This window comes from Astatotilapia calliptera, chromosome 2 (genome assembly GCF_964374335.1).
Source record: "Astatotilapia calliptera chromosome 2, fAstCal68.1, whole genome shotgun sequence".
Taxonomy (NCBI): Eukaryota; Metazoa; Chordata; class Actinopteri; order Cichliformes; family Cichlidae; genus Astatotilapia; species Astatotilapia calliptera.
The window spans coordinates 14,055,252-14,075,427 of NC_137423.1; the positions used below are offsets into that span (position 1 = coordinate 14,055,252).

The following is a 20,176-nucleotide window of genomic DNA, read 5'->3' on the forward strand; positions in this document are numbered from 1 at the left end:
ATGGTGTCGGTGGCCCCGCAACTCTGCCGTCCAAGCACTGCAGATTCTCGGCCTCGCAGCTGGAGAAGATTTATCGGGCTCAGGCCGGCACCGCTCGAGCCATGAGCTCCGTCACCATGCTCCAGACGTACCAAGCAATGTGCCTGGCGGAGCTTGGATCGCTGGTTCCGGAGGACAGCCCGCTGTCACCTCTTCTTAACGAGGTTAGAGTCACCACGGATTACATCCTCCGTGCGTCTCGCTGTGCAGCGCTCTCCCTGGGCAGAGGGATGGCTTCGACAGTGGTGGCGCAGAGGCACCTGTGGCTGACCCTCTCCGACGTCCCTGATAGAGACAGAGCTGTGTATCTGGACGCACCAGTGTCTGCGGCTGGGTTATTCGGACATTCACTTGAAGCCATTCAGGCTAGATTCGATCTGAGGAAGAAGCAGACGGAAGCTCTGCGCGACATCATCCCCAGACGCCAGCCCCAGCCCAAGCCCACTGCTAGCTCTCACAGGCCCGCCGCTCCTCTGACAGCTGGCAAGAGACCGGCGCCCACTGCTGGAGTGGGAGGGCCGCCGGCGAGAGCACGTACTCCGGCCCGAGCTCCACGCCAGTCGGCCTGGGGCAAAGGCCCTCCCCCGGGCCCCCGACGGGACCCGACGCCCAGGAGGAAGAAGCCTCAGCCCTCCTAGCTGTGATTGCGAGTGGGGAAGGGATCCGGCAGCAGGGAGACGCTGCTCTTACCCCTCTGTTGCCGCACAAGAGGTGCCGCTTAAGTTCTGTTCAGGTTGTCAGCCCCAGAAGGCGCTGCACTTCCCTATCGCGGTCTCCCAAGCACATAACCCCTGCACACGGTTCAGATGTGTTGAATGTTCAAGCGGCCACATCGAGTGTTCCCGCTGTTTTTCATTGTTATGCCCCGGAAAAGGTGCACCCAACAAAATGTATAAATGTACATGTTCCCATGTTGCAATCAATAAAGAGTGTTGTTTACTCTCAAACAATCTCAAATGCTCAACCTGCAGGCGAAATGAGCCAGGTCAGGCAGGGGATGCAGTCCCCTGCAGACACACTGGGGGGCGACGGCGCCCCGCCGTCAGTGCTGCAGGCCAGCCGGCTGGCTGCTCACTTCCCTCAGTGGCGCGCTTGCGCCCCCTCTCCGTGGGTGCTGCAAACCGTTGCCATGGGTTACCGGTTGCAGTTCCGGGTCAAGCCGCCTCGTTTCCAAAGAGTCGTGAACACGATTGTCAACCCCGAGGCAGCCTTGGTACTCAGAGAGGAAATACAGGCGCTATTACAGAAGAGAGCAATACGGGTGGTCCCCGCTTCGGAGACGGACAAAGGTTGGTACAGCCGTTATTTTGTCATTCCGAAGAAAGGGGGAGGGCTTCGTCCCATCCTCGACCTGCGAGTCTTGAACACGTACCTGCGAACGTACAGGTTCAGGATGCTAACACTCAGACAGCTCCTGAGTGCAGTCGGCCCGGGAGATTGGTTTGCGACAATCGATCTAACAGATGCTTATTTTCATGTCGCTATACACCCGAAACACAGGCAGTTTCTGAGGTTTGCATTCGAGGGCGTAGCCTACGAATACCTAGTGCTGCCGTTCGGGCTGTCGCTCGCTCCCCGCACCTTTACGAAATGTGCCGAGGCAGCGCTAGCGCCCCTCAGGAAGAGGGGCATCCGCATCTTGGCCTACCTGGACGACTGGGCTCTCGTGGCTTGCTCCAGAGAACAGGCGGAGACGCAGCTGTCGCGGGTTCTGTCACACATTCAGACACTGGGGTTCTCTGTGAACTTTCAGAAGAGCTCGCTAATCCCAGGTCAACAGATCGCTTTTCTCGGTCTGGAAATATGCTCTCTTTCCAGCCGCGCACGGTTGTCAGAGCACAGAGTGGCCGCGTTTCATCGCTGCCTCGCTCAATTTCAGCTGGGACGCAGACTGCGTTTCCAGACGATATTGCGCTTGTTGGGCATGATGGCATCTATGATCGCCGTAGTGCCGCTTGGGCTGTTGAAAATGAGAGCGTTTCAACGCTGGACTCTCTCTCACCGTTTGTGTGCTTCGCGTCACCTCCGGAGGAGGCTGCCGGTGACTGCGTCTTGCATGCTAGCTCTCCGTCCTTGGAGGGAGCCCGGGCTACTGCACCAGGGCTCTCGGATTGGGAGGGTGTTGTTTCGCAAGGTGGTGTCCACAGATGCTTCCCTAAGTGGGTGGGGAGCGCTGTGCGAGGGTGCGTCAGTGAGAGGGATCTGGTCCGCGGCTCAGCGCCAGCTGCACATCAACCACTTAGAGCTGTTAGCAGTGTTCTTAGCTCTAAAGCGTTTCCGTCCAGTCCTGCAGGGCCAGCATGTCTTAGTCAGGACGGACAATTCAACAGTGGTGTCTTATATAAACAGGCAGGGAGGAACACGCTCTCTTCCCCTGTTGCAGCTGTCTCGCTCTCTGCTGTTATGGTGCAGTGTTCATTTTCTGACTCTAAGAGCCACCCATGTCCCGGGCCACCTGAACCTGGGGCCGGACCTTCTCTCCAGGGGGGGTCCTCTGGTGAGAGAATGGAGGTTACACCCTTCAATAGTGGCTCAGATTTGGGATCTATTTGGCGAGGCGCAAATAGATCTTTTTGCTTCCAGGGTGAATGCTCACTGCCCCCTGTACTTCTCCATAATCGACCACGATGCACCCTTGGGCTTGGACGCGCTAGCGCACCAATGGCCAGACGTGCTCCTGTATGCATTTCCCCCAGTGGAAATGATATCTCCAATTCTGGAGAGGGTGCGTCGGCATTCCCTCTCTCTGATCCTGGTGGCCCCTTGGTGGCCCGCGAAGTCGTGGTATGCAGAAATAATCAGCCTGCTTGCAGCAAGTCCTTGGCAGCTTCCTCTCCGCAGGGATCTCCTCTCTCAGGCGGGGGGGGAAGTGTTTCATCCGCGCCCGGATCTGTGGCACCTTCATGCTTACCTGCTGAGAGGTTAAACTTGGTTGCTAAGGGTCTGCCACCTAGTGTGGTAGCGACGATTCAGAGCGCCAGGGCCTCGTCTACTAGAGGCTTGTACGCTTACAAATGGCGAGCCTTCGAGCGATGGTGCCAGGACCGCCACACTCTCCCATTTCAGTGCTCTATTGTGGATGTTTTGACATTCCTGCAGGAGCTGTTGGATAAAGGCCTTTCGTTTTCGACGATCAAGGTTTATTTAGCGGCTATATCTGCTTGTCATATCGGTTTTGACGGGGTGACACCAGGTGCGCATCCCCTCGCCGTGCGTTTTCTGAAAGGGGTTCGCCGGCTGAGGCCCGTGCTTAAGTCCAGTGTCCCGGCTTGGGACTTGTCTTTGGTGCTGGAGGCCCTTTGTGGCCCTCCGTTTGAACCCGTTGAGTCGGTAGATATGAAACTTCTTTCGTATAAGACCGCATTACTTCTCGCTTTGGCCTCGGCGAAGCGAGTGGGGGACCTTCATGCGCTGTCTGTGCATCCTGCCTGCACACAGTTTTCTCCTGATGGCCGCAAGGTCGTATTGCGTCCGAATGCCGCCTATCTTCCCAAGGTCATGCCTGCATCTTATAGTTCAATGGAGTTTGAGTTGCTGAGCTTTTGCTCCCCTCCTTTTGAATCTGAGGAGCAGAGGAGGGTGCATTCTCTTTGTCCGGTGCGTGCGCTACGCACCTACATTGAGCGCACTCGGGATGTGCGTTTGTGTGACCAGTTGTTTGTCTGCTTCGCTAATCCGAATAGGGGTAGAGCTCTGTCCAGACAGAGGCTGTCCCACTGGATTGTAGAAGCTATCTCGCTGGCATACAGCACCGGAGGTTTTGCGTTGCCCCACGGGGTGGGAGCTCATTCCACCAGGGGGATGGCGACCTCATGGGCTCTTTTTAGAGGGGTGCCTGTGGCTGATATTTGTGCAGCGGCTAATTGGGCGTCGCCGCACACTTTTGTGCGGTTTTATCGGTTGGACGTTACAGCCCCTTCGGTGGCTCATGCTGTCCTTTCTGCTGGGTCTACCACTCACTAAGGATGTGGTGGTCCCGTTCCGGTTCGGTGGCTGCTCTGCGGGGCGTGTATATAGGTCCCATACTTATGTGTTGTACCGAGTGAATCGACTGAAAGGGAACGATTAGTTATGTCTATAACTTCTGTTCCCTGAAGGAGAGGAACGAGGTACAACACAGGGTGGCCCCACTGAGCAGTTGGCTCGGTGAAGAGCGGCTATCGAACTGAGGGATGACGGTGATGGCAGCGGCTATATGTGCGGGCGGGGCCTTGCGCGTGTCATCACACGTCATCTGCCGTAAAGGCGTGAATAAAGGTTTCTTCAGCCAGGACACGCGAGGGCGTGATATCCCATACTTATGTGTTGTACCTCGTTCCTCTCCTTCAGGGAACAGAAGTTATAGACATAACTAATCGTTTCTTCTCCCCAGAAAGAAAGAAAATAACAAGTCAAAGGCTTACACTCAAAAACTGAGTCGGACGTATTCTTCTCTGGTTTTCGTGCATGTGTCTCACTGACCTTTGTCTTCCTCCCTCAGTTGGCCGGCGGAGACCTGCTCTTCAGGTACAGATGTGGAACCACCACCCCTGCCTCACTGCCGATTGGCTCTCATATGGTGTCAGACGGTCGCTGGCACAGCGTCCTGCTGGAGGTCAACTCCTCCTCGCTGAGGCTGACCCTGGACGGGCAGCATCCGGTGTCCGCCTCCTCAGTTGAGCCGTGCCAGATGCTGCGCTCCCATGGAGCGTTGCTCTTTGGTTCTCCTCCAGAGCTCCACCAACAGCCACATAATTTCAGCGGCTGCCTTGAGGGCCTGGAGCTCAATGGGGAGCCAATCAGAACAGGCGACTCGGCGGAATGGAGGGGGTCAGGGAGCAGGAGGGTGTTTGGGGTGTACCAGTGTTGCAGCGGGGGAGGAGCCTGCGACAGCAGCCCTTGCAAGAACGGAGGTGTCTGTGAGGAGGACGCCATGGGGGGTGAGTCGCCAAAAACTAGATTTTATTGAAAGTAAAAAAATAAAACAGAGATTTCGAGATTGTGCACAGAACTTCCTGAAACAGACAAATGTCCACACTTCAGGGCCAAAGTCCCGAGTCCAGCTCAGGGCTCTTACATCATTTAGTTTCCTCTCAGCCTCCAGTTTAGCCCGCCAAAATAAAAGCAGGAAAAATGTGCCAAAACATAAGGAAATACCACACAGTGTGTGTTCCTTTATCATAGTTTAATTAGTGTTTTTGTTATGATGACTTAATAAAATTAGATTAAAACAAACAAACAATGTGAGCTCAGTAACTAAAGTACTAAAGGAGAACAAGTGAAGTACCACAGGAGGAGGAGATGGACCGACGTGCGGATTCAGCAGGAACCCACACCCATTGGAGCTGAGGTTCTCCTCAGGAGGTTCAGCTCCATGTGTCCTCCTCTGCTCCTCCTCTGAGGAGGATTCGAACTTAAAAAAGTTGCTGTTTTTGCCCCTGCAGTCATTTTTATCTCATCACTAGAAGGAAAAAACAAAAATTTAGTGCCTGCAGGTGGTGGAAGTTAAGCTTTTAATGAAGAATCAGCCTCAGTACAGCTGCAGGGCAACGTTCAGTTTGCAACATTTTATGAAACTGTTGAAACAAATATGATTTTTTGTCTGTCCCCATCTCACAGCGTCGTAGCAACAGTCGTCTCAAGGCACTTTATATTGTAAGGTAAACACAACATTAAGGAGAAAACCCCAACAATCAGGTGACCCCATCTGAGAGACCGGTTGGGTAAAAACGAGTGTATCAACATGTCAATCATAGCATAGCCCCACCCTAAATCCTCCCCTGCTTCCTGTCGTTTACAAATCAGGAAAGCTTTATTTTTATGACTCGCAGATTAAGACAAATACAGGTGTATGTGCAGAAGTCAGTTTAGATTGTAGATTAGACACATGATAATGGAAGAGTCGTGATCTCAGCCTGTGTCCTTGATCCCTGCTTCCTCATCCTGGTGGCTTCCCTCTCTGATTCTGGCTGATGAAACATGATTTTTGCTGCCTTCTCAATTCCACGTGCTATTTTCTGCCAGTTATCCGTGGGAGAATAAAGCTTGCACGATTTTTCCCTTTAAACATCAACAAGGTGCTGCACTCTCCGGCCGGACCTTGCTGACCTTTGCTTTGATTATTTCGTGCCTGTAGGGGAGACTCGCTGTGGCTTTGATCAGTTGCTCTTGTCTCAGATGTCTGGGTGTGTTTTATTTGCTCTGCAGAGCCGCGCTGCAGGTGTGCAGGACTCTTCCACGGCGCCCGATGCGAGCTGACCGACAACCCATGCGCCTCCCAGCCGTGCACCCACGGCAGGGTGTGCATGCCCATGGATCAAGGTTACCTGTGCAACTGCTCGCATGAGAACCCTGAGGCAAGGTAGGCACATGTCCACACACACACCTCATTCACCGATGCTTTTAACCATCACAGCCACTTTATTAGGTACAGTGGAGCCTGCCTTTGCCGTTCAAATCAATGTAAGCACAGAGTGTATCCTTATTCTTCATAACTTCTTCATCTGGCCCCAGCCCTGAGTGATGGAGATCCATTCCTGTCGCATCATCCTCTTTATAGTGTGCAGGTTTGTGATCATCTACTTGACTTTTAAGGACTGACCAAACTAAAAATGTCCTCAAAGACCAAACAAACAGGCAAAAGTGATAACTACTTAACTCAGACAAAGGGTGGAAACCAAAAAGAGAGACCAAGACTCAAGTGCATGAACTAAGATCCTGCAACAATAATCCAGAAGAGGAAAGAGAAAATTCAACATCAAGGTCCTGAGACCATGGCAACAAGCTCTTTGAGCATTAAAACGTGATTGGCTGATTAGATATTTGCTTTAGAGAGCAGCTGCTGCACATGTGCCACTGTGCAAAAAGCATTGTGTTTTGGGTGACATATGCTCCAGTGATAACAAACTAGTGTTGTCACACAGCAAGTCACTGAAACTAAACTGAAAACTAAACCTTTGTAATGGTCACTTCAGAGTTGGAGACCAGGTCTGCAACCACTCACAGTCAGCCGCCGTCTTCAAAGTGACTTCGGTGCATCGAGATCTTCATTTTTACCCTCGAGTTCAATCAGGTTACACCCAGTCTGCAACCCGCTGAGTCGAACCCCTGATTGCATTGCGACGGGGTGCAGACTGACTGCAACATGTTGGTAAATGTCTGCATTTATAAGTTAGATGATGATTATTTGCAAACCTTCAAATTTGCCAATCTGTCTGAGAGCGACTGCAGTCACACTGCAACTGATCTACTTCTGGGCTTTTTTTTTTTTTTTTATAGAGCAGTGAAACTAATAAAAAAAACAACTAAAATTGACATTTTGAGGGTAAACTGAAACTAAAGATATAAACACGAACCAAAAAACCCAGTCTGACACACACAAGCTCACCCCCCCCCCCCCCCCCCCCCACAGAGTTACGGCCATATTTGCATCTCCTTCCTTTCATTAAAGCTGCTTCGATCCCCGCGGCTCTGAGCCACCGTCCCTCTTCCAGGTGGGTTTGGTTTAATTCGCTGAATGAAAAATGGCTACTGCTGGATGGTAGTTGCAGGCGGCGTACTTTTGCTTTAGGAAAACATGCAGAGATATTTTATCAAGCTGTCACCAGCGTGTGTGGTGGACAGCAGCACACAACAGGACATTTTATTTAGAGTGTCCAAAGACATTCAGAAACGTTCCTCTGGTCTCCAAAGCAAAGTCTTCCTTCAGATAATAACAGGAAACATGTTTTTCTCTGCAAAGCGCTGCCGGGATACACTCTGAGTGAAGTAAAGCGGGGGACCTGAGCACCGGGGAAATAAACTGAGCTGCGGGCACATTTATGGAAAACAGAGTGCCGGCTTTGTGTGAGTGCTTCCGCTCCAGCACTCAGCAATCAGATCTGTGCCAGCAGGGTCTCAGGGTGGTGTTTCGTGCCCATGCCAGCTTTGAAGCTTATAGGATCATCACTGATTTAACCTCCACCTCTGTGCTCCTCTCCGCTAATGAGCGCTTGTTCAGACATCCTTCAGGACCAAAGAGTAACCTCTGGAGTTTGGGCAGTCTCATCAGCAGAGAAGTCCAACTGAGGAGGGACAGGAGCTGCTGTGTGTGCGGCTATCACCGGAATCTTTTATCATTTTTTCATTTCATTTCCAACATAAATTCTTTTTACAAAGTTAAAAACTGTGGACACAGTCACATGAAATTCAGGTCCTTCTGAAACTAAAGCTGATATTTGCTCTGTGAGCTTTTGGGATGTAAAAGATCAGAACAGGACTGAAAATCAGTCCAGAGGTGCCCGAGGAGACGATGCTGAATGTGAGGTGTGCGAAGTTTAAATGAGAGTTTTGGTTCTTTTCACTCACAGTTTGCTGTTTTTTGGAATATTTTAGTTTTCCATCCTCTGAAAGTGCTTTAATGTTCCTCCCTTTAACCTTTTAGGTGCCAAGACACAGGCTGTTCACCCAACGAGTGTCCTCAAGGGTTCGGCTGTAAAGTCACTAATGGTGCCATCTACTGCGAGCCACTGCCTCTGGTCAGTCATGACGACAGACACACATGACCTTAATGTTCTTTCTTCTTCAGTGGCAGCAGATCAAACTTTAATCATTTTCCCGTTCTTCAGGTCAATCCATCGTTTGGATACATGGAGATCATACAGATTGGTGCCGGTGTGCTCGGATTAGTCTTCTTGGTCGGCGTCTTTGTTTGCATCAGGAAACGACATGTTCAGCAGAAGAAGAAAAAACCCATCTGCGTCCAGGACTCCAACGGGTAAGAGTTTTTATTTCTGAAGTTATTCGTCAACATATTCCATCAGATCTTATTAAATCTCTAACGTCAGCTGCTTCACCTGCAGGTACTTACAGTCCAGTCTGGCCAAGAGCCTGAAAGCAAACTCCCAGGAAGTCAACCCCATTGAGATGAGCTCGCTGGTTGGTCCAACCAATGACCTCGACCACACACCGTTCAGATCGCTACGGCCACGCAGCCAGATCGGTTCGTCGGCGGGTGGGTCTCCAAAGACGCAGGGGCCGGTCGTGTGCAGCGTTGCTCCCAACCTTCCTGTCAGGCCGCCATCGAGCTCTGATAACGACTCCATCAGGAAAAACCACTGGGACCTGGACTATGAGGGTGAGTGTTGGTTTGAATTGGGGGACTGGGAGACTTTCTGATGAAACCTCAGCATGCTCTTGGACATCTGATTGTGAGCATTAATAATGAGAATAAAGCAGGACTATCAGCAGCACTCATGCAGCGCAGAATGTCATTAGATCCGACGCTCCTGGGGTTTATCGCAGTAATTCTTCTAGCTCAACACGAATAGACAGAAGGATGACTCCACTAAAATTCAGTTTCGTCTGTGATCCAGACCCTTCAAACATTTTCAAAAACTCCTTCAGGACCTAAAGTGTGCGATGTTTGCAAACTCTTCCGCCGAACAGGTGAACTGTTCTGCGTTTCACAGCTGTGAGCCGCATTTAGACAGCCAAACACTGAGTGCATTAAAAAAAAGGAGGAAGCAGGGCTATGAGATGATCCTGGTATCAGATGGAAGCAAAAGGTCGTTTTGAGCAGCCACCTGTCCCGCCAACTGATGTGATCCATGAACGTTTACCCACAATACACTTTAGGGATTTTAACAGTGCTGCACTTTACATCATGCAGCATGGACATCATGCATCTTTGGTCTGAAGGTGTGTTGGATTTTGTTGATAGAGGAAACAAAAAGACAGCATAAATGTACGAGAGAAGGCGTTTGGACAGGCATGCAGATAACACCGGCATCCTTGCTGTGATCAATCCAGGGAAGCATGGAGTCTGTTTTAAAGAAGACTTGACTTCAGGGCAATAATTAAAGCTCTGACTCTTTAATAAGAGTTGGAGTTTCAAATAATCCGACTGGAAAATCGTTTGGAGAGATGCCATCTAAGTCACAGCAGCATTTTCAGTCCTGACATATAGAAGGTCAGAAGAGACGCTGTAGTCACTCGATGTCGCCGTAAACACGCAGTTAATTGTGATGTGCAGTGCTGCATCATGTGAAACGTGCACTGTCTGTCAGTACACGGCACTGATTAAACTCTGGGAGATGAAACATTCAATGAGGCGACAGGAAGTGATAACATCGGGAAGCGATTTTTCTGTTTCACTGCTGTGATCACGTCACATCTGCCTCCTCACTGTCTCCACGTCTCGTTCTCGTTAGTACTCTTCCTTCAGTTAGCACCTCTCAGGCTCCCTAAATCTCTACAGCTGTCCCGGGGGTTTCTCCGAGCAAACGTTATACGTGCACATTAAACATGAAGCTGTGTTTCCACCAAGCTGCTGAAAAACAAAGTAACAAAAAGCATCCACAATAGACCGCCATGTTAAATGCTATCTACTGCTAGCAAACACTGAACAGCGTTTCATCGGCGACCTGGAGCTCACAGGCAGCAACATTTATGAGCTCTATCAAAATAAAGGACGTTCTCTCCTCATCCAATCAGCTGCTGTCACTGACGACACTGATGAGCTGCAGTTGTGGTTCAACTTTACCAACACAGCATGAACCCAAAAGTGGTGTTTTCCCGGAAATAAACTCTATTAACAATCATAAAAAAGAACTTAACAATAAATTCCTCAACAACAGTTAAATGTAACTCCTGCACGTTGTTCTGCTTACTGGTTTATATGGAATATAAATAATCATATAAAATAGCTGCTGTGTGGTCCAAGCAGCTCCAGTTTCAGGATTTTATTTGGATGTTATTGATTGCATGGTGCACGGTGGTTAGCACTGTTGCCGCACAGCAAGAAGGTCCTGAGTTCAATTCCACCATCAGGCCGGGGTCTTTCTGTGTGGAGTTTGCATGTTCTCCCCGTGTTTGCGTGGGTTCCCTCCGGGTACTCTGGCTTCCTCCCACCGTCCAAAGACATGCAGCTTGTGGGGATAGGTTAATCGGATAATCCAAATTGTCACTAGGTGTGAATGTGCGAATGAATGTGAGTGCGAATGGTTGTCTGTCCCTGTGTGTTGGCCCTGCGACAGACTGGCGACCTGTCCAGGCTGTACCCTGCGTCTTGCCCTATGACAGCTGGGATAGGCTCCAGCGCCCCCCGCGACCCTGGAAAGGATAAGCGGAAGCGAATGGATGGATGTTATTGATTAGCAGGTATCTGTTTCTGAGTGATGTTTGACGACCAGTCTAAGTGGAAATCACATGAAGATGTGATGTGCCAACTTAACCCCACCATCAGTGTCACACAGACTGATATTCGATGATGTTTAATCTGCGCCTGGTTTTAGTTCAGAGAGTCCGCGTTGGTTCTGTCCCGTTTGCACACCTGAGCTCAGGTGTGGAGCTGTCGTTGTCCTCTTCTGAACTTTTTCATGAAGCAGTTTGAGTAATTCAGCCTGTGAACAGCTCAAACAGGTGGCCTTTATTCTACTATGAAAAGGATTTTCATAGTAGTGCAGGTCTTTATTTTCCTGCTTTGTCGCCGTGAGGCTGGCCGATAAGATAACGCTCCTGTGTGAGGCCAACGTCTGCTTCCATGTTTGTCTCCCTCTCCTGCTGTCGTGCTCATCTGTCTGTAAGCGATCCATACCACCGAGCTGTGAGTCCTGCGTCCGTGGTCGTGTTGCTCAGACAGATGAAGAGGCAGATTGGGTGTTTGTCATGCCATCGCTCCTCAGGCAGCACCCGGCTGGCAGGTCGTTCGTCTGTTCAACCTTACGAGCACAGGAAAGGACACGTTTCTGTGTGAGCCGCTTCATTCGTTGTAAGACTTATTGTTAATGGTGACGCCACCCGAGGCTGCCGAGTGACCTCCATATCAAACTCTTCACAGGATGATAACATGATTTCTGAACTGAGTCAGGCCTGGCTTTAGAACAAAAGGACTGGCTGTGCATCTGTGAGGGAGGTCTCTGCCTCACCCTTGGAAAAACCTGGAAATTGTTCTAATGATCATCAAACCACGACTTTATGGGCATATACTCAGGTGTCAGAGCTCATCATTAAGGGTGCTGGAGAGGTCATCGAATGTTGTCTTTAAGGGGTAAGAGTCCAGTCTGGTCCTAAAGATGGTCAGCATGTGTTCGCGAGGACTGCTTCAGGTTTAAGCAGCACTAATGTTTGAGTTGATACTTCATTTTAATTCTCCATCAAGATTTTATGCTTGAATGAGGATTAAAGCCGCCACTGCTGGTGTGAACACAGCGCCGTAATCTTCCAAACATCATGAGCTCGCTGCTGATATTTGATGTTTTCATTTGTTTTCTGTGTTTCTGGATAAAATCTCAGTGAAAGTTTCCAGCAACACTGATCTGTAGTTAAATCATGCACACAGTGGTAGATGGCAGCCCATTCAGCCCTGAGATGGGATTACCGCCTTGCCCTTGGTCAGCCTTTCTTAAACATTTGTGTGATTTGGAAGCCTCACAGAAAGCCTCCAAAGGGGAATTTCATTACTTTTAATGGTCTTTTCAAGGCTGTTTGAATATCAGACTTTACAAAAACAGCTACAGGGAAACTTTTTGTCCCCAGTTCTCGAATCTTTCCAGCTCAGCAGCAGCTAACCCTAAACCAACATGATCTGCCCACTTCAGGCACAAATACCCATGGCGGTGAATTCTAACACCAATTACAATTTTTGCTTTTACACGTCATTTCACTGATTATAAATAAGGCCCAGAGGCTCTGGACTTTCATCACACATGTGTAAAGAAAAATGATGCAACTCCCCAACAGGACTTTAGTCTGAAAACATTTTCAGATAGAAAGCTTCCTCTAATTCTACCTCAGTAGGAAACAGAAAGACAAAGAGGGAGCTTTAAAGTGACCTGCCGTCTAAATACAACATCATTTATTAATTTGTCAGTAAGCATCCTAAATTTCAGAAAGTCATCCGTGTGAACCATCCTGTTTATCTTTATACATACAGACATTGTTTCAGTTTCTACAAATCCCAGGCCCTTTGGAGCAGCTCGTGCAGTTAGCCTGAGCCACCGATCAGAGTTACTGAACAAAGACTGTTGGTGTGGGTGAACCGTTAAAGATGCTGTCAGGCTTTCATCGCCGAGCTGTGTTTACTTCATCCTCTCATCAGTCACGTCTCTCCTCTCTCACCTTCCATCTGTCCTTTTCATTTCATCTTCCACCCCCTTTCCCCCTCATCTCCTCGGCTTCTCTCCAGCGTTTCCCTTTTGTCTCCTTTGCATTTCCCTCGCTCCTCTTTTGTCTCATTTTGTCTCTGTGTCTACATGTCAAGCAGCCGGGAGTCTGCTTGGTATTCTCAGAGACCAAACTAACAGCAGGAAATCCTCTAAAGTTTGTCTGAGCAAATTGCCGAACACGTCTGCTCTGTTACTTTGAGATTTGGGGATGAAGGGCAGGAATATGAAGTGATAATCCTCGGGAAGCAACTTTGTTTTCTGCTGAGCCCTCGAGTCTGCGGGGGTCTCTTCTGGGACGTTTTGGGACCATTTCCTCGTGATGATGATGATGATGATGATGATTAGTGTGTTGGTATCACTGTTCAGAGGTTTTAGGCACAGACTGGCTTTACAGGTTTCCACTTGACTGCAAGGGATGATTTTCTACCTGTTTTCATGACTGTAACTCCTGAGTAAGGATTGACTGTTTTAAGCTATTTAGAAAGCACAAAGGCAGCCCTGTTGAGTTTGTGTTCTTTGATATTTTCTCATTTTTCGTATTGTATGACAGTATGGGCCCAAGCATCTGCTGAAGGCTTCGTCCAGCGAGGCTCAGGAACCCGGGATCAAGAGCCTGTTTGATGGCAGCACTGTCACATCTGACAGTGTGGGCTACTTTAGCTGTCATCAATCAGCTTTCAAATCAATAAACGTGATGTCACGGCGGCTTTGCTGATGTCACTGGTGTCGGGATGATATCACGGCAGCTGTGATGTTGTCACGGCAGCTGTAAAATGTCAGTCATGTTTAGGGGTAAAGGTCAAAGGTCAGGCAAAAGCAAATAAGAGCTGCAACTCTTTAATTCATTATATGATACATTTATACTATTATTATGTGTAAGCAAATTTAATTAATATGTACTCTGTAGTCTATTTCACTGTGTGTATGTGAGTAAGGACACAAGAAAATAATTATTGCATCATATTGATTTTTATTTTTTTTGTATTTTTAGTGTCCCATTTTATGGCTATTTACTTATTATTTTATTTTTTCTAATGAGTTGAGCTCTTTCTGATAAAATGTTAACCTTAATGAACTTTTTTATTAAAATTAATAAAAAAAATTTATTATTTATTGTTGAATTAATGATCAAATTCAAGTTACAACTTTTAAAAACTTATCAGTGATTACTGTAAAAATGCAGAGCACATCCAGAGCTACAACAGATTTTTATGGATTTACAGACTTTTAGTTTTTACGGTAATTATTATTATTGATGTTTAATATTAATAATAATAACTATGTGATAATATTATAATTAATAATAAATATGAGGTTTGAGGGCGGTGTTTCGTAGCTGAATTATAGAATGCTTTTTACACATATGACTATGTCTGTGATGCTCTGATGAGTGAACTCCTCTTTGTGGAAGTGACGCCGTGCGTGTGCTCATAACCAGATGTGTGTTCAGAGCGGTGACCTCTGACATGACAGATTAAATGTCACCGAGTCACCGCTAAGGTTACGTAAGCGGCACGTTTTCCTCTCTCCTCACCGACTTCCTGCTTGTTTAATAACTAAAGTCTGAAGCAGCTGCTGCACATGATTAAAAATCCTCCTGACGGTCACTTTTGCTTGGGATGAGCAACCTGAAATCACCAAATTAGTATTTCAAGGTTGAGACGTAGCTCGAGATTACAGCGCAGAAAGATGGAGGAGCTAATCTTTAAGGTTGCCCTTGAATTGTTTTAATCTTGGCCATAGAGAAGTAAGGAGGATTATTCTACTAAGGAAGTCATTAGACATGTTTCTGGATCAGTCGCCTGCCTCTAAGTGAAATACGGTGACCTGGGGACGCGGAGCTATTCTCACACACACCCACTGAGTGTTTAATATGCAGATTGTTAAAGCTTTTGAAACCCACTTTCAGCCCTGTGTTCAGTGTCAGTAGATGTGGAGAAGTTTCACTTTGATTTCAGCGTAGTAAAGTTCTGACTCCATCCCGGTGGGTGGGGATTTTCAATCCCTCGTTTCCAGCGAGTTGCTGTCGCTGATGATAGACGACATTGCAGTAAATCAAATGTAAGAGCAGGAGTGGCCTGGGTAGTGTTTGCCTGGGACATTTTAGGTGAAAGTTGGAAGTAAGTGATGATTTTCTGAGCTGATTGTTTGAGTGCGAAACCATCAGTAACCAGAGCTCTTCCTCTGCTTCCTGTCCTCAGTCTACCCCGCAGACCCGGACTATTACGGCCGTCCGGCGGTCCAGGATTTCCCTCAGTTTGACATCGTAGAAGACACTTACTCCACCTCCACCATGGACTCCCGCAGGAACTCTAGGTTTGGTGGCTTCCCGTTCCCGCTGGACCGCTGCGACCGCCGTGCACCCCTGCCACCGTGCTACAGCAACCAGAACCTGGATGATTTCCTGGGTCCAGACGGTCTTCCTCTTCCGAGCTCTCAGTGCCCCAACGAGTACACCGCCATCAGCTACTACCCGACCCAGCACACCCGCAGCCTCGACAACGTCACGGGCTACAAGAGACTCAGCATGCGCCTCAGCGTCGCCATGCCCTCATACGCTGAGCAGGCCAGCCCGCCGCCGGCACCGAACCTGAACCAGGCCCAGCCTCAAACCCGAAAAGCACGACAGAACCCACGCAGCTGCGATGGGTCAAGCATGGTGGAGAGTGACTACGGGAGCTGCGAGGAGGTGATGTTTTAAGGTGGTGACATGTGGGCGTGGTCCTCACACGGCAATCAGAAGAGATCAGATCTCTTCGTCGCTCTGTGTGAGATGATCACAGCATGTGGAATGATTCTTCACACACCTCTGATTTGTTAGACTCTTTAAAGTGTTGCAGTCTTGCTGCGCCAGATTAGACAGAGCATCTCAGGATGGCTCGCTCACCTCCGCAGAACAAGTTCAGCACAAGTTCATCTTCTGTTGTTGGGACACCACCCAGGGTGTTCGCTGTCTCGACAGGGCTGTGAAATCATGGACAATATTACCCAGCGGGCTGTGAACTGCTCAGACTTTTGAAAGCTTCAAAGCGGAAAAGTCTGCCTCTCTGCACTCCAAACACACCTCCCACATTTCACCGTTCACACACACTCGTCTGATCAGCCACACAGCTGGAGCTGTGCTGAACACGGACAGCACATCCTGCTGGGTGTGTTCGCTCATATCTGCTCCTAAAAGTGCAGAAACAGGTTTATGGTATGTCTAAGGATTTCAAATCTCAGCGTATTAAAGCACATTTCATACAGGAGAAAGGTGTCGGTGTTTGTTGTTAGCATTCAGAGGGCTGGATCCTCGTTAGAAACATGAAAGCGATTAAAAAAGTGACGTTATTGTGAAGTGGACTTTGTATTTTTAGCTGTAAGAACTCTGTAAACATCTCTTTGTGGATTTCAATGAGTGAATTTGATGACAGTATTTTCCGTGTTTGTGTATCGCTGCCCTGCATGATAAAGGGAACTCTTAAAGTGCAGCAGGAGAGAATCGTCCATGCAGCCATTTTAAATGGATTGAATGAGCAGAGAAGCTCGGAGTGCACGATGCAGCGTTTTTATAAGTGACTGTTAGATAGTGAAGAGTCGATGTTTAGTTTAGTTTTGTCAAATCAACAGTTTGACCTTTTCTTTTTCCCAAAGAACTGAGCAGAGACGACTTGTTTCTAATAACACATAGAGTTGGTCAGTTCATTGTCAAACTCCCTCCTGCCAAATTACGTGTGAAGGTTATGATCTGAACTGCAGGAAATTACAGAGGAATATTTGGATGTGAGCAGCTTCAGTTAAAAGCTGAAATAATTGTTAATTGTGACTCACAGACTGGTTGTTTCAGTGTTTCTGCTTAGTTTTCAACTCTGTGGTAGCCGTGGCACTTTGTGAAGATAAAACTCTCAGGATTCGCACTGTCCTCCTGCTACCTGCTGGTGCACCGACCACTTCTTTGATCCCCAAAACTCCTAAGTGGTCATCCTCAGCCTCTCCTCTCAGCTGTGTGCAGTGTGTCTGTAAGCTCAGGTTTTAAAAACTCAGTGTACCTACAGCACACGGGGAGCTCATGGTGTCCCAGAGACCAAATATTTGAAGGCTTCAGAAAAGGCGAGCTCACTTTGTTGCGACAGCTGGAAGAAGATCCTCATGGATCATTTTATTGGAGCTGAAAGAATCTGGATCTTTTGTTTGATTTCAGGGATGGAAGGACAGAGTAGAGCAGGTTAAACGATGTCCAAGCCTGAAGTTTTTTTCAATGAGCTCCTCCAGGCGGTTTGTGGATTCCAGGACAGAAGATCAGATCTGGGACACTGAGTCGATCTGGCTGCTGTTTGGTCAGTTCATGTTTCTGTAAACGATGAAGTGCCAGCTGAATATGAGCGCTGTGTTTACCGCTGCCTCCAAAACGTGCCAAGGCTGCAGATGTAAAAATCAAAGCCTGCATAAGCGGCGTATGTGGTGAGCTCTCGGAGGCTGGGGAGATAAACAGTGCACGAGAGCAGCACTTGTATCTGGAACACGGCATTTGTAGTAACGTGAAGGCGTTAGCAGACGGTGATTCGGGCAGGGCTGGTTCTTAATGTCCTGACTGTCCAACCTGTCCCATCTGGCACCATAATGTCAAATTGCCAAATCAAAGCACGCACACTCCACATATGATTACATATTACTCCTGCTGAGCTTTGGCTTTTGGAAGAATTCGGGTTGAAACAGAGACATGGCTACCACAGTGTGATTGTCTCATACTTTTGTTTATGTTACGCACAAAAACCAGGGGCAACCTAAGGGCCAGCCGTGACTAAGGCTGAGGATGTGTGTGTAGATGTGTTATGGACATGATCCTTCTCTCACTGGTGGTTCCACTGTGAGCTCTTTCCCTTTGTTTTGAGTCCTTTGTACAAAAGAGATCCCATAATCCGCTCGTGTCGTGCTGTACAGTCTGTGCCTGTGTGTTGCTGTGCTGAATATGAATCACTTGAATGTATTGACATGTGTTGTTTGTATTCATTTCATCCATAAAGTTTATTTTTGTACCAATGTGGGCATCCCCATGTTTTGCCCTGATGTTTTTCTCTGAGAGATTTTATTAAGATGCTGTCTGTCCATTTGTTTTCCAATATTGTAAAGAGAATATGAATAAAGATATTATCTTCTGTAAACACCGACCATATCACGCTCTGTTCCGGTCAGAACAGGCCAGGTGGAAAAACAGCCCTCATCAGACAGGATTAGTGTTATCACAGGAATTTGATCTTCACATCTGGAATGCAGCACGATGATAAACTTTTACTGTTAAAACTACTAAAATCTCCCCATTCCTCTTTAACAGGGCAAGTGGTGTCCCCCAGAGGTCTGTTCTAGGACCTTAAACCTGTAGTCAAGTTATCAGTTCAATTATATTTTGTTTAAATAGCAGCAAATTGCAACACCAGTTGTCTTAAGGGACTTTATAATGACTTTATAATGTAGGGTAAAGTCTCAATAATATCCTGATGCATGCTCAATCATCCAGGTAAGGATGATTCTGTTCATCTGGACGTTTTCAGTGGGAGAAACATTTCGTCACTCGTCCAGGTGACTTCTTCAGTCTCAGCTGACTGCAGTTTTCCCCAACCTTATAAACAGTGCTTTTGCACAATGACTAAACTAGCACCACTGAATGAACAATGGGCTGGGAGGTCATTTCCATGATCATTAATATGCAAATTGTCATGACCATTGATCAACAACCACTGATCAAAGACCAACGCTGAGGAACGCTGGTTTGAGCGGGCAGTCAAGGTCATTTACGGGAAAAGGGAAAGACTGAATTGAGGAGGAGGCCTAAGGGTACATCTGTCACCATCTGTCACAATGCTGTGATTGCAGCCATTCCCCAACTCTCTGTGAATGTAACTCATGGACATTGATCAACGGGCTTTGATCAGTGCGAAAACCTAATTGTCTCTCAGCAGTTTGTGAAATACCTGTTCAGTTCAGCTTGAGCCAAGATGACTAAAGCTGGGCATACACTGTGCGATTTGTGGCCCATTTTGAGACATTTTTCAGTCATGCGACCATTTTGGGGATCGGCCTGAGTTTTGCCTTAATCGTGTGTCGTGCATTGTGTAGTATACATGGGGTAATGAGAAGCGATTAACACCTCACAACCAGCTCCCGATCAGCAATTGTACGGTCATAAGAAAATCAAACCTGTTTGAAATCCTGGGTGCCCCTCGTGAGGGTATCGCACTGTTGAAGCAGTGCCATGAGCCGATTTAACGCAACCTCTCACGCTGTGCATGCGCAAACAGAAATGGAAGTGAGAAAGATGGAGTAGCACGGCAGTGCAGCGTGTGATCTGGACACAAGCGATGGAGGCCCAACTTGTAGAACTTTGGCAAGCTCATCCGTGCCTTTTTGATGTGGTCTCACAAAATTATCACGACTGCAACAACCGTGAAAAGAGTTGGATGGATGATTGTAATGACCACGGCAGACCCAACAACATGAACATGCTTTTAAGCATCACTTTATTGCACACACTATTTAGTCAAAGGAGCTTGCAAAGAAAAGCGTCTGGACTTCTTTAAGTTGCTTGAAGACGTTTCACCTCTCAGAGAGGTACGATGACCTGGATGACTGAGAACCTTCACAGACGCACGCTATTTACACTTTTCTCACGGATGCTGTGCACACTCGGCTGCAGTTCTCCTGCTGCCAGCCACACACATCAATAACAACAACATGATAGGACTCAGTTCAGCCTTTTAACCCAGCGCCTACCCTGCAGCGGCACCGCTGTTCACACCCCGCCGCATAATTGCTGCTCGATTGCAGCTACCTGGTCAATGTTTTTCAATTCAATTCAATTCAATTCAATTTTATTTATATAGCGCCAAATCACAACAAAAGTCGCCTCAAGGCGCTTCATAGATACAGAGAAAAACCCAACAATCATATGACCCCCTATGAGCAAGCACTTTGGCGACAGTGGGAAGGAAAAACTCCATTTTAACAGGAAGAAACCTCCGGCAGAACCAGGCTCAGGG

At 47.9% G+C, this 20,176-nt stretch overlaps 1 protein-coding gene across 1 annotated transcript in view; it reads left to right on the forward strand.

The window, feature by feature from the left end:
• The window catches only part of fat2 (FAT atypical cadherin 2), a 98,006-nt gene extending 79,702 nt beyond the window's left edge, over positions 1–18,304 (forward strand). Inside the window, exons 24-29 of the mRNA XM_026185187.2 lie at positions 4,520–4,958; positions 6,226–6,379; positions 8,441–8,534; positions 8,625–8,773; positions 8,859–9,133; positions 15,365–18,304. Coding sequence (XP_026040972.2) covers positions 4,520–4,958; positions 6,226–6,379; positions 8,441–8,534; positions 8,625–8,773; positions 8,859–9,133; positions 15,365–15,864 — 1,611 coding nt within the window. The 3' untranslated portion in view covers positions 15,865–18,304. The remainder of the gene's footprint in view (positions 1–4,519; positions 4,959–6,225; positions 6,380–8,440; positions 8,535–8,624; positions 8,774–8,858; positions 9,134–15,364) is intronic.
• Positions 18,305–20,176: the final 1,872 nt, after the last annotated feature.